The sequence below is a fragment of the Saccopteryx leptura genome, chromosome 1, assembly GCF_036850995.1.
Source record: "Saccopteryx leptura isolate mSacLep1 chromosome 1, mSacLep1_pri_phased_curated, whole genome shotgun sequence".
Classification (NCBI taxonomy): domain Eukaryota; kingdom Metazoa; phylum Chordata; class Mammalia; order Chiroptera; family Emballonuridae; genus Saccopteryx; species Saccopteryx leptura.
Window position 1 is genome coordinate 231728922 of NC_089503.1, and position 12658 is coordinate 231741579.

A 12658-nucleotide genomic window follows, 5' to 3' on the forward strand; every position below is an offset into this window, starting at 1 on the left:
GAACAAAATGGTAGATAAGCTGACTCAACAGTATTCACTGTGGGTAGATGTAAACCATTTCCTGGCTCTCTGAAACCTATAATAAAAGAGTGTTTGCTTCTACATGAAATGAGTGAATAGGTCTCTGCAACTTAGATGAGGGGTTAAACAAGACTTCATTTCAACACCAGCCTCCTATTGACTTTTCAAGTAAAAACCACCCCCCCACCCATTCCTCCATACATCCTTTCACATACTAATATTTTACATGTTTGACATTTAATGAACAGGAATTCCAAGAATTCAGAAGCTTTATGGATCCTACGAAAATAAACAGAAAAATAAAATCCTATCCTAAAGATTTGTGATCCCTTTGCAAAACCAACACAGACTTCATGACTGAGTGGGGATATACAGTGAGTCCGTAAAGACATGGTGCACTTTTGACCGGTCACAGGAAAGCAAGAAAAGATGATAGAAATGTAAAATCTGCACCAAATAAAAGGAAAACCCTTCCAGTTTCTGTAGGATGATGTGGCAGCATGTGCGCATGCACAGATGATGATGTAACACAGTGTAAACAGCGGAGCAGCCCACGGCCATGCCAGTTGAGATGTGGACGGTACAGAGGAAAGTTCAATGTGTTCTGTGACCAAAGTGCAACGTGAATATCGGCGTGTTTATAACGAAGCGCCACCACATAGGAATAACATTACTCGGTGGGATAAGCAGTTGAAGGAAACCGGCAGTTTGGTGGAGAAACCTCGTTCTGGTAGGCCATCAGTCAGTGACGAGTCTGTAGAGGTTATACGGGATAGCTACCTAAGGAGCCCTAAAAAATCTGTGCATGAGCCCACATTGAACTGCACTGAATAGGTATGAAACTGGGAGAGTTTTCCTTTTATTTGGTGCAGATTTCACATTTCTATCGTCTTTTGTTGCTTTTCTGTGACCGGTCAAAAGTGCACCATGACTTTACTGACACACTGTATTACTGATAACCTTGTTTCACCCTTGTAGTCTTTCCCAAAATATGTTGACTTTATAGAAATGCTATACCTAGGAAGGAGGTTTTTACATTTTACATGCCCAAACCATCTTCTCCCTTTTTCCTACGAGTACATCATTGATATGACATAGCGTGACTGATCCATGTGAACTTATTCCCAAAAGCCTCATCTTGGTTGCTTTTGACTGCCTTCGTACTTGAAATATACCACTATAGATTTGGACCTCTGGGATAAAGATTTCTAATCCATTTAAAGTGTTTTATGCATAGGTGCCTTTCCATTAAAAATGAACATCAAAGAAATAAATATTTGCTGTTTTCTAGATATGCTACTATGTTTATTCCTTAATGTTCTTACTCTCTGTCTGTTGATTTGTCTGAATAATATAATTTAGATGTGCGTACACCAAAGCCAGGATCTAATTACTTTCTGAATATTCCCATGCTCGCTGGATGAAAAGCATAACATGAGTTAGGTCTGTATCACAGGAAAGAGGAAGTCCCATAGAGAGAATTCCTTAAAAGGTAATAAAGGGAATGTATATACCTACTAGTTGCAGTCAGTTCTCCAATGATTTCACTTTTAGTTGTGGCCAGTTCCCATCCTTAAGACTCAGTACAATACTTCACAGGCTCTTTCTAGATTACTGATCCTTCTTAAAATAGAGCCTTTCGTACAGAAGCAGAGATGATTTTTTATAAAAGATATTTAAAACCCATTCTTCTCCTCCTGCAATTTTGTGTCAGGCTACAGGGAACAGACTCCAAGGACTCCACCAGTATGACTGCTTCTATAAAGCACCCCAAAATGCCCCAAGCCCATATCTTTATTTTGTGACTTTTCAATTTTTTTTTTATAAACGTCAGTGATTCATTTAACTTTGTTTTCAATTCTACCCTGAAGGAAATAGAATGTTTGAGTGTGAGTGGGCATTAGTAAACATACTCTGAGGGTACCTACCATAACTGTGCTTGTTCCTTAAACGTGAAAAAGCATGGGCATGCGAACATACCACTTTAATCCAATCTTTGCAAAATCCTCTTTATTGAATAATATATGCCTAAATTCTATAATCCATTGTAAATCTGATTGATGCTGTTTTACCGAAGCAGATCATAACTGTATCAACCAAGGTTCTGAAGCTGTCTCAGTAAAACTCTGGATAAACACATCGCAAATATTGCCAAATATTTATACATGGGAGTTATTCATGGCATAAGGAGCACCATTCGATCAGTCGGATTTCATATAATAATGTTTACCTGTGTGTAAGCCTCCGGTGACTAATGCAAACTGCAGTCTGAGAATCTTGAGCAATGCATACTTTATGGCGACTGCATTTCATCTTTAAGCATGGATGTGTAGCAGGATCTAAAGCGAGACAGAGAGAGAAAGAAATTTGTACAAAATCATTAAAATGCGATTGTATGAAATGAAGATCTCTAATCCTATAAAACACAATTTAAGCCAGGAATTTATATAACATTTAGCTGTAAACTGTCTTCACATTATTCTATTAAAAGACACTTCTGCTGACCTGTGGTGGCACAGCGGATCAAGCATCGACCTGGAATGCTGAGGTCACTGGTTCAAAACCCTGGGCTTGCCTTGTCAAGGCACATATGGGAGTTCATGTTTCCTGCTCCCCCCCCCCTCTATCTCTCTCTCTCTTTGTCTCTCTTCTCTAAAATGAATAAATAAATAATAATAATAAGAGTTAAACTTCCAGTATTAAAAAAAAAAACAATTTTTAAAAAAGATACTTCTGCTTCTACCTACAGAACTCTGAGTGAATAGTTGCACTCTAGTCTCATTCATTCTTTTCAGACGCTAAAATGCACATATGTCTATGAACAAACAATGTGTAATCAAGAGAGAAACCTTAACATCAAAACTTTCCATAGTTGCTACTGCCTCCTAAACAGTAAGATGGAAAATAAAGTTGGGGTATGCTCCTGTCATCCATTCGTCAATGGAGAATTATGACTTATACTTTCCTTATTGCAGGTAGGTAGAGAAAATGGATGAGACCCAAGAAGAAATTATAAGGCATTAATCAGATTTTAGATGTCCAAGAAAAGTCTACAGGTAAACTTGGGGGCTGACTGAATCTATCACGGTAAGAACTGAGATGTTGCATTTTCATTTTTCAATTGATTGTACCTGACATTTGAACTGCCACTTCGCCTAACAAAACCTCTGTCTTGGTACTTGCCAACACAAAGACTGTGTGATATTTTAAATAAGTTTTATTGAGATATAACTCACATGCTACACAATTCATTTTTTTAATGTTGAAAATTCACTTGTTTTTGGTATGTTCACAGTTGTGAAACTATTATCATAATAGTTGGGACACTTGGACAGATACATACAAAAAATGAAAGTAGACCACTTTCTTACACCATAAAAAATAATAAATTTACATTTTTACACCTTAAGAAATACCCATACCCTTTAGTTATTACCCCCATTTACCCCAACTCCCTCACAGCAACCAATTCTAAGCACTCACATATCTAATTTCAGTCTCTATAGATCTGCCTCTTCTGGACATTTCATATAAATTGAGTCATATACTCCATGGTCCATTGTGATTGGCTTCCTTCATTCAGAACAATGTTTTCCTTCAAGGTCTGACCGTGCTGCCGCGCGCACCACTACTCTATTCTTTTATGTGGTTAAACACCATTTCGTATTTTATTTATTAATTTACTAACTGATGGGAATTGTGGTTGTTTCCTCCTTTGTTTTATTATGAATAATGCAGCTATTGGTAATCTCTATTGGTGAGGGTTAGTGACATTTTGTTGTAATTTATTATGGGCGGAAAGTCAGAGAGGGTGTTGGTGCAAATATAAAAAAGGCACCAAGTGTCTTGTTTGGGTACACATCCAAATTGAGAGAAATCATACATGAAATATGGCAAACTAAAAAGAAAATTCTAGTGCATGTAGACAGTGGGGCCAAGGTGACCAGAAGAGTATACTTGGAATAGTAGGAAGTATTTGTGGATGACCCTGGGCTTTCATTGGATGGGAAACATGGATTTGAGCCAATCTGTTTTAGGTCTGAAATGTAGGGTAAATTAGAACTAACAGCGAGGGTACAAATCAAATTTAGCTTTAAAATGCATTAAGTTTTAAGCACATTTAGTCAATACCCTAAGTATAGTGAGTATGCTTTGAGATAATCAACGAATTCAATAAAGTACATATATAAACTACATTTAAATATGTATACTTTCTTTAAAAATACAAAGTGGCCCTGGCCGGTTGGCTCAGCGGTAGAGTGTCGGCCTGGCATGCGGGGGACCCGGGTTTGATTCCCGGCCAGGGCACATAGGAGAAGCGCCCATTTGCTTCTCCACCCCCCCCCTCCTTCCTCTCTGTCTCTCTCTTCCCCTCCTGCAGCCAAGGCTCCATTGGAGCAAAGATGGCCCGGGCGCTGGGGATGGCTCCTTGGCCTCTGCCCCAGGCGCTAGAGTGGCTCTGGTCGCGGCAGAGCGTTGCCCCTGGTGGGCATGCCGGGTGGATCCCGGTCGTGCGCATGCGGGAGTCTGTCTGACTGTCTCTCCCCGTTTCCAGCTTCAGAAAAATACAAAAATATATATATATATACAAAGTATGTTTCTGCAAAAACTTATTTGAGATGTTACATAAGCATGAGACTTAAAGAATACTAACACATAACATTAAAAATGTTAATAAATATATTATAGGATAATAAAATAATCAATAGATTAAATACATCTATTTGGAATACAAATGTTTCAGTTTCCTTCATACTAAGGAAATTTTTTTCACAAGTAATTAATAGATCTATTATAGCTTCTCTTAATTTCTGAGTAGTTCCAACATTTAAGATAAGTTACATTAGTTATTTTATTCTCTATAAAATGTTGAGTAACCTTTGTTCACTATGCAAATTGCTAGAACATTCTCATTATACTATCACAGCTTCAATTGTCACTAATTAAAAACTGTCTCATTGAGCTATTGTATCGTAGAATTGTATGCCTTTTGTCAGACAACATAAAAGCATTCACTTACTTAGATTTCATTAAAATGTTTTGAGCTATTTCGAATTTTTAGTCTATTTTGATTTTTTAATTATTAATAACATCTTTAATACTAAAATTACACAATTCTGCCTAACAATTAAACAATGTCATTGCACCTACCACTATACCTTATATTCATGTCATACACTCATTTTGACTATACTTAAACTAGCATATATTATTCTTTAAAAAAGTTTTCATTTTGAAATAAAACACAATAAGACATATAAAACTTTAATGGTTAATCTAATTAAGTTCACTTGAGTGTAGACTTTTAATAGTTATTTTTAGTTCTTTTTTCTAGTTTCCTTTACCTTAAACAGACTACATTAAATAATTTTCAAAAGTTCTAGAACTCATCTTACACTTTATCCACTTAAGAGAAATTAGATCTCAAATATTGGCATATAAAGTGGATATTATCAGAACAAAGATAACACATAAAAATTAATTTAATGAAATCTTGTATAAAATTCTATGTAAATAGAAACAAGAAGCAGTAACAGTATTTTCCAGGAGACAGAAAATATAATAAAAAGTAAGCATGAGTTAAATACACAGGGTCTGCAATAAGGAAAAGATCACTTTCTGTGCACATGATTTTAACCATCTGTATTTTTTAGTACAACTGACAGTGTTGGCAGTTTATAAACTATAAAACATCACACACTGTAAATACAGATGTCGAAGATTTTATTCTGGAAATCACAACAATAACAGAACCATCTTCCTCTTGGCTGAAGCCCATGGATTAGAACCAACCTGTATCTTAAAGGGGGCTGGCATAAATTCATCTTCGCCCTCTGTTACTGTTCTCCCCTTTCTATCTTTTTCAAACAAACAGCTCCTATTCTGCTCTGTATTATTTAACTTGCTCTTACACATCCAGTAAAAATATCCCTAGAAAGATTTCAGCTAGTGCATTTAAATCCATTTGGCATCTCCTTTATCCATATCTTTTATATTCTTTCCAATAGACATGAAATACCTTGGGGACCTAACAGATAATGTTTCTTTGTTTTGTTTTGTTTTGTTTTAGAAAAAGTCATTTTGAATTTCACACAATCACCTTATAATTTAACTTTTGCATTTCACTTGTGATGTAGGCTTTTCCTTGCTCTTCCACCAGAATACTTGTTTTTGCACCCAGAAAATCCCACTTACTGCACACCTGGATGTGCTAGGAAGTGTCCAGCCCCATCCAGCTGCTAATGGTAGCAGTACCTAAGCCAGAAGATCAGACACAGGAAACAAATGTGAATGTGGACAGGTATGTCACAAAGAAAAGATCTAATTCTTGAATAGAAGTCCCAATGTAAGGGGAACAAAAAAGTAAGGACACGTGAAGAGGGCAGGTCCGAAAAACAAGCACGGGCAGTGAAAGCTGCCGAATTCTCAGCGGAGCAGAGGAATCCTCATTAACATTCATATCTAGTGCAGGGGGTCTTGAAAGAAGAAAAGGCAAAAAGTAGCATCATTAAGTTGCAAAAATAGGCATTATTGTCAGTAACAAGAACAGAAATAAACTTTAACAGGACAGCTTGAAACTCAAAATCTGCACAAACTCACTTCTGGATTTTAACAGGGTTTTTCCAAAGGATCCCTGGATTTTAAAAGAATCATCAAATCCTAATGAGTCTGAGCTAAAGCACTCCTAAATGATGCTGTATATTACTTTTGGTGGAGTTCATAATGAACCAGTTAGCTCAGCCGATGCCAAGGAAAAGATTTCTTAGATACTTGACTAATATAATAATCTCTACATAGCCCATTAGGTTCATCTATAAAATAGCAAGTTTGGACTAGATAAACTCCAAATTCACATTCTGGTCTCAGAATGTATTATTCAATTTTAGCATACATTTTTTGGCACCAGATATCCTACATGAAATGAACAATTCCTTCAACAAACTCAACATTTTATTCAAAGAGATATATAAATAGACAATTAGAATATATTAGGTAGAAATTATGTATGTGTGTGCATATATTTAGCTATGTGGAAATACACATACACACAGATGAAGGGATCATATAATGGTGAATGCCAAAAATTAGAATGAGTGAAATTTAGCTAGGTTTTTGAAACATAAATAATGAACACAATGAATAAAACTCCAGGATAAGGAGACAGTATAAACACGTAGCATAAAGGTATATAAAGGATGCCCTATTCATACAATGACAGAGTTCAGGATCAATAAAATAACATACAACGTGCATGCTGACTGCAACTTTTGTGGAAAAAGGAAAAACACTGGTGCAAACTTCTTAACTTTGGGAGTTTTGCCTCATAAGTAATGTTAAGTTAGAAAGTGGCTTAATTAGGTTTGTGTGGTACAATGATCACACACAAGAATTTGGAGATGCTCTGAAGAATATATGATCAAGACAGAGAAACTAAATGCCAGCCACAGGAAGGATAAGCATTTGCTGACAGGAAATTCAGCATGAAGACTGGCATGGGATCAATGATGGCTGAAGAGCAGAAAAGGAAGATGATTTTGAGACTCGAGCACTGGTCTGTTTGGACAGGTATATTGAATTCATGACCACCTCCTCACTTCCACCATTTAAGAATTTTTTCTTGTATTAATATTGATGTAACTGATTGTCTTTTTATTAGTTTTTGCCTAGCAATTTTTCTCCCAATTCTTTATGTTTAATTCTTACCTTTTATGTTTTATGGGCAGCCACCAAGAACCCTTAGGTGGATTTCGAAGTCAAATCTATCTTTTTTTCTGTTTCATTTATTGTGATTTAAAAAATATATTTGGATATATTTGGATTCTTTTCTATCACTTTATTTTGTACTTTATATTTTGAAATGTTCTTTTCTTTGTTTCTCTTTCCTCATCCCTGCCTTACAGTGTATTGATTGTGTTTTGTGTGTGTATATGTGTGTGTGTGTGTGTGGTTTTATTTTATTTTATTTTTTTTTGCTGGCGTGGAAGTTACAAAATCTCTTTTACTGATTTTCTTTAAATGTTGACATGCACAGTTGGCATAAATGAATGAAAGCAATTATATAGTAAGTAGTTTATCCTCCTTCTGAAGAGTATTAAGACCTTAGAACACCCTGACACAAAATATCTGACATTCAAATTTCTCACCATTTTCAATAAGTTACACCTGACTTTGACTTTACCAATCCACTCCCATGAACTATTCATTATTTCTAGTATTATTTTTCTGACATAGCTAATTGAAAATAATGAAATCTACCAATTTCTTTGTCCATAATTTCTTCTTGCAATTTGCTTTTCCTTTGGGTTCTCTTGTAGAATTTCCTTCAATTTGCTGAAGTATTTCCTCTTGTAGTTTTCCAACATGTGACATTTGAGCTATGATTCTAATATACTTTCTGAATGTATCTTTATTTTCTAATCACTAAGGAAAATTTAGCTGTGTCTGGACTTCTTATTTGATAATTATTTTTTCCTAATCACAATGAAGTTATCAGTTTTTGTTCTTTTATCATCAGTTGCTGTTAATTATTAAATATCTCATCAGTCTACAGCTCTCTGTAAGTAGTTTTTACTTCCTGGATATTATAATATCTCCTGATCATCAAGACTTTGTCTTATGGACTGTTTATCTCCTATCGTGATAGCCCACACTTAAGCAAATATACTCTTGTCTTTGAATTCCAATAGACAATAAAATACATTTATGTGATGAAAGAACTCTTTAGCAGTTGGTAAAAATAAAAAAAAAATATTAAGTTGGGTGTTCATTCACTGTGATTTAAGAGCAGGTGAACTGTGCTGTTGAGAGTTGCGTCTCAATTTTGGAGAAATTTTGTAAAAATTACAACCTCACTATATAGTAAAATCAAACTGCATATCAGTATTCATTTGGTAAATGTCTCTTTAAGAGTAATCGTGTACACTCATATAAAATCAAGTGACCAGTAACTCAAACACGATTATAAAAACCTTCTTAATGGTTCAACCATGAAGCATCAAATATACTTATGTTATAGTTCTAACAATAGTTTATTTCACTATACCTCTATGCTGTAAAACTATAGAAGAACAGGTTTTCTAGAGAACTTTTAAAAACTTGCCAGATGTTATAATGAAAGGCTGTGCAAGTGAGCAGCATGGAAAATGGAGCTAATGCCTGATAGTTAATTAGACTTTGACAGCCAATTTTGTGGTGCTAAATGTGATTAAATGTGGCTGCAAGTCTTTGAAGTGACTTTCTTAGTTTCAAACCTTAATATTACTTCATTTTATAAAATCCATCCACTCTAACTCTGGTCTCCTCATTACCAACATTAAATGTGGAGGTCTACGAAATTAGAAGATTCAAGTGCAATAGATGGGTAAATATAATTTATCATAAATATTTATCAAAATAGAATAGTTATTTCATTATTTGAATAATATCTTATCTTATAATGGTGTATTAAATGTATATAATTGCTGCTTTGATAAATCAAAGTTAACAAAAACTCTAGATGTTATTACAATGGAGAATTTCATCTGACAGTTGCTCTTATTCAGTTAAAAGGATTGATGAATATATTTAAATACCATTCTTTCATTTTTATCACTATTTTCTTCCAAATTTTTTTAAGTGATAATTGCTAATAGTGTTCCTTTTATAAAAAAGATTCATTCCAGCAAAACTGATTATGTGTAAAAAGTCTATTATTATTACCAGTTTCTATTTCTTAATCTATTGTTTAATACAGAAATGATGATATTGAATCCCTATTATAGAGATTTATATTTGGGCCTGATCAGGCAGTAGCACAGTGGATAGAATGTATGACTGAGATGTGGAGAACACAGGTTCAAAGCCTGAAGTTCACTTGCTTGAGGGTGGGCTCACCAGCTTGAGCATGGGATCATAGACATGACCCCATGGTCACTGGCTTGAGCCCAAAGTTGCTGGCTTGAAGCCTGGGGTTGCTCTCTTTAACCCAAGGTCACCGGCTTGAGCAAGGGGTCTCTTGATTTGCTGTAGCCCCCTGGTCAAAGCACATGTGAGAAAGCAATCAATGAATAACTAAGGAGCTGCAATGAAGAATTGATGTTTCTCATCTCTCTCCCTTCCTGTCTGTCTGTCCTTATCTGACTCTCTCTGTCCCTGTTAACAACAAAAACAAAACAAACAATAAAAAGATTTATATTTGGGATTTTCTTTCCAATATTAGAGCTGAGTTTACCTATGATTAAATGAGCACCTGTTAAAAAGCTGCCTGATATCATTTCATAAAGAAAAGCCCCTATAATATGGAATTATGTGTGGCCATTATTTGTGTCTGAAGTGATAACTATTAAATCCTACAAAATCTCATTTCTCACCATGCAGCTCGTCTAACCACCCTCCTGGAGGACGTCTGGCCCACTTTAAGTGACACTCTGCCTTTCTTAGCCTTCTCTTAGGTAACAGAATTCTCTCCATGCAAAACACTGCACTGACTAAATTCAGCACATCCCTCAAGAAACTATTTTTAAATGTTTATTTATTTAATAATAAAAGTAGTGATGACACATGACTCTTTCTAAAAGAACAATGAAGCTAAACTTAAAAAAAAAACAAAGGCCCTGGCCGGTTGGCTCAGTGGTAGAGCGTCGGCCTGGCGTGCAGAAGTCCCAGGTTTGATTCCCAGCCAGGGCACACAGGAGAAGCACCCATCTGCTTCTCCACACCTCTCCCTCTCCTTCCTCTCTGTCTTTCTCTTCCCCTCCTGCAGCCGAGGCTCCATTGGAGCAAAGATGGCTCGGGCGCTGGGGATGGCTCCTTGGCCTCTGCCCCAGGCACTAGAGTGGCTCTGGTTGCAACAGAGCAACGCCCCAGAGGGGCAGAGAATCACCCCCTGGTGGGCAGAGCGATGCCCCCTGGTGAGCGTGCTGGGTGGATCCCGGTCGGGCGCATGCAGGAGTCTGTCTGACTGTCTCTCCCCGTTTCCAGCTTCAGAAAAATACAAAAAATAAAAAAATAAAAAAACAAAAAAACAAAACCAGTCTTCTGAGTATAGACATGCTGCTTCTGAAAGCTACCATTATATAATATAATTCACACACACATGTACACACACAAATGCAGATGTATAAAAACATATTTACTATGACCATCTAATTCAATCTTTGAGGTGATGCAGAAGATATATCACTGATAACAGCTGTTCAATCTGATATAAAACTAAAAGCACGTTTTTCTTTACCACCAGAAAAAAATGTTAAAATTTAAAAACCAAGCATAAGAAGTGTTAGAAGAATTTAGTTCAACCAAACCTGATATGTGGCTGGTGAGAGTATAAAATGGTACAATGCAAACCCAATGAGGAAACAAAAGACACAGTAGCTCAAAGGAAAGGATTAAAATAAGGAATTATTTATTATAGCAGAGTAGTAATTAAAAACCCTAAAGAATAAACTAGTGATAATATAGGAAGGTAATCTTCCTCCTCAGATTTACTGCTCAGATCTCACTGGAGAAGGTTGTAGCCTACCAGATGGCTAAGAAGTCTATTTGGTTGCCAGGGCCAATGCTGTCCATAGTCACTGGGAAAGCAGGCAACATTGTATCCACTCCTCCCACCCACTCGTTATAGGTTCACCAAAGCTGGCAGGCAAGGACACACAGCTGACACTGGCAAGCAAGAAGGACTGACGCATCCAGCATACATGTGGGCTGAAGCTGCCCAGTGGGTACATGGGGTGAGTCAGAGCATTAGGAGCTGGAGTGCACAATGCCTACCAAGATTGAGCTCACCTTGGGATGGCACACGCGGACATGATGAGGGGTAGAGCACCTTGCCTGTCTCCCCTTCAGGCCCCTGCACCACTGCAGCGGTAAGGAGGAACAGATGTACTCCAGAGCCAGAAAGAGGAGCCCTTCCCTCTGTCATGCCCTCGAAGTCCTTCTATTGACAAAGCTTAACATTTCATTTGCGACAAGGCTTACAGGATCCAGCTCTATTACCGCAGAATAGGCAATGAAAGGTGGATTGATAAATTGATACCTTGCACAATCTCTTTGGAAAATCATTTGACATGTTTTATATAATCAATACCACATCTATGAACTTTTCCAAGAGAATGTTTTGAGTGTTTACAAAAAGACTATGACAAAAATGATCAGGGCATCTTTAGTTATGAGCTAACCTAAGGACCTATCAATGGATGAGGGAATAAAACTGTTTCATATAAACAGAAGACTACTTGGCAATAAAATAGACTAAAAAAATAAAAACAAACAAACAAAACCTGAAATATGCAAAAACATTAGAGAAATCTCAAAAATATTGTATCAAACGAAAGACAGCAAATGAGTATACAAATGGTGTAGTTCCATTTACATTGTTTTAGAATAAGCCAAACTACATTAAAAGGAAACCCCACTGATTGTGTGGGATGGGAGATGGATAATTGGCGGGTGGGAAGAACAGGCATTTTTAGGAATTTGTGGAGTGATGGAAATGTTCTGCATCTTGATTAGTGTTAATTCAATTACTTGTATCAACCAAAATGTATCAAACTGTACATTTAAACTATTGCATTTCATTGCTTGTAAATTACGCAAAAATAAAAGACAACTTCTTTTTTGTGACATATTTGTAAATCTCCATTCTCCATGAGAATACTTA

At 36.3% G+C, this 12658-nt stretch overlaps 1 protein-coding gene across 1 annotated transcript in view; it reads right to left on the reverse strand.

Annotated features, from left to right (window-relative positions):
* SPOCK3 (SPARC (osteonectin), cwcv and kazal like domains proteoglycan 3) overlaps window positions 1-12658 on the reverse strand; it is a 348806-nt gene that overhangs the window by 182178 nt on the left and 153970 nt on the right. The window contains exon 4 of the mRNA XM_066387709.1: window positions 2252-2360. Coding sequence (XP_066243806.1) covers window positions 2252-2360 — 109 coding nt within the window. The remainder of the gene's footprint in view (window positions 1-2251; window positions 2361-12658) is intronic.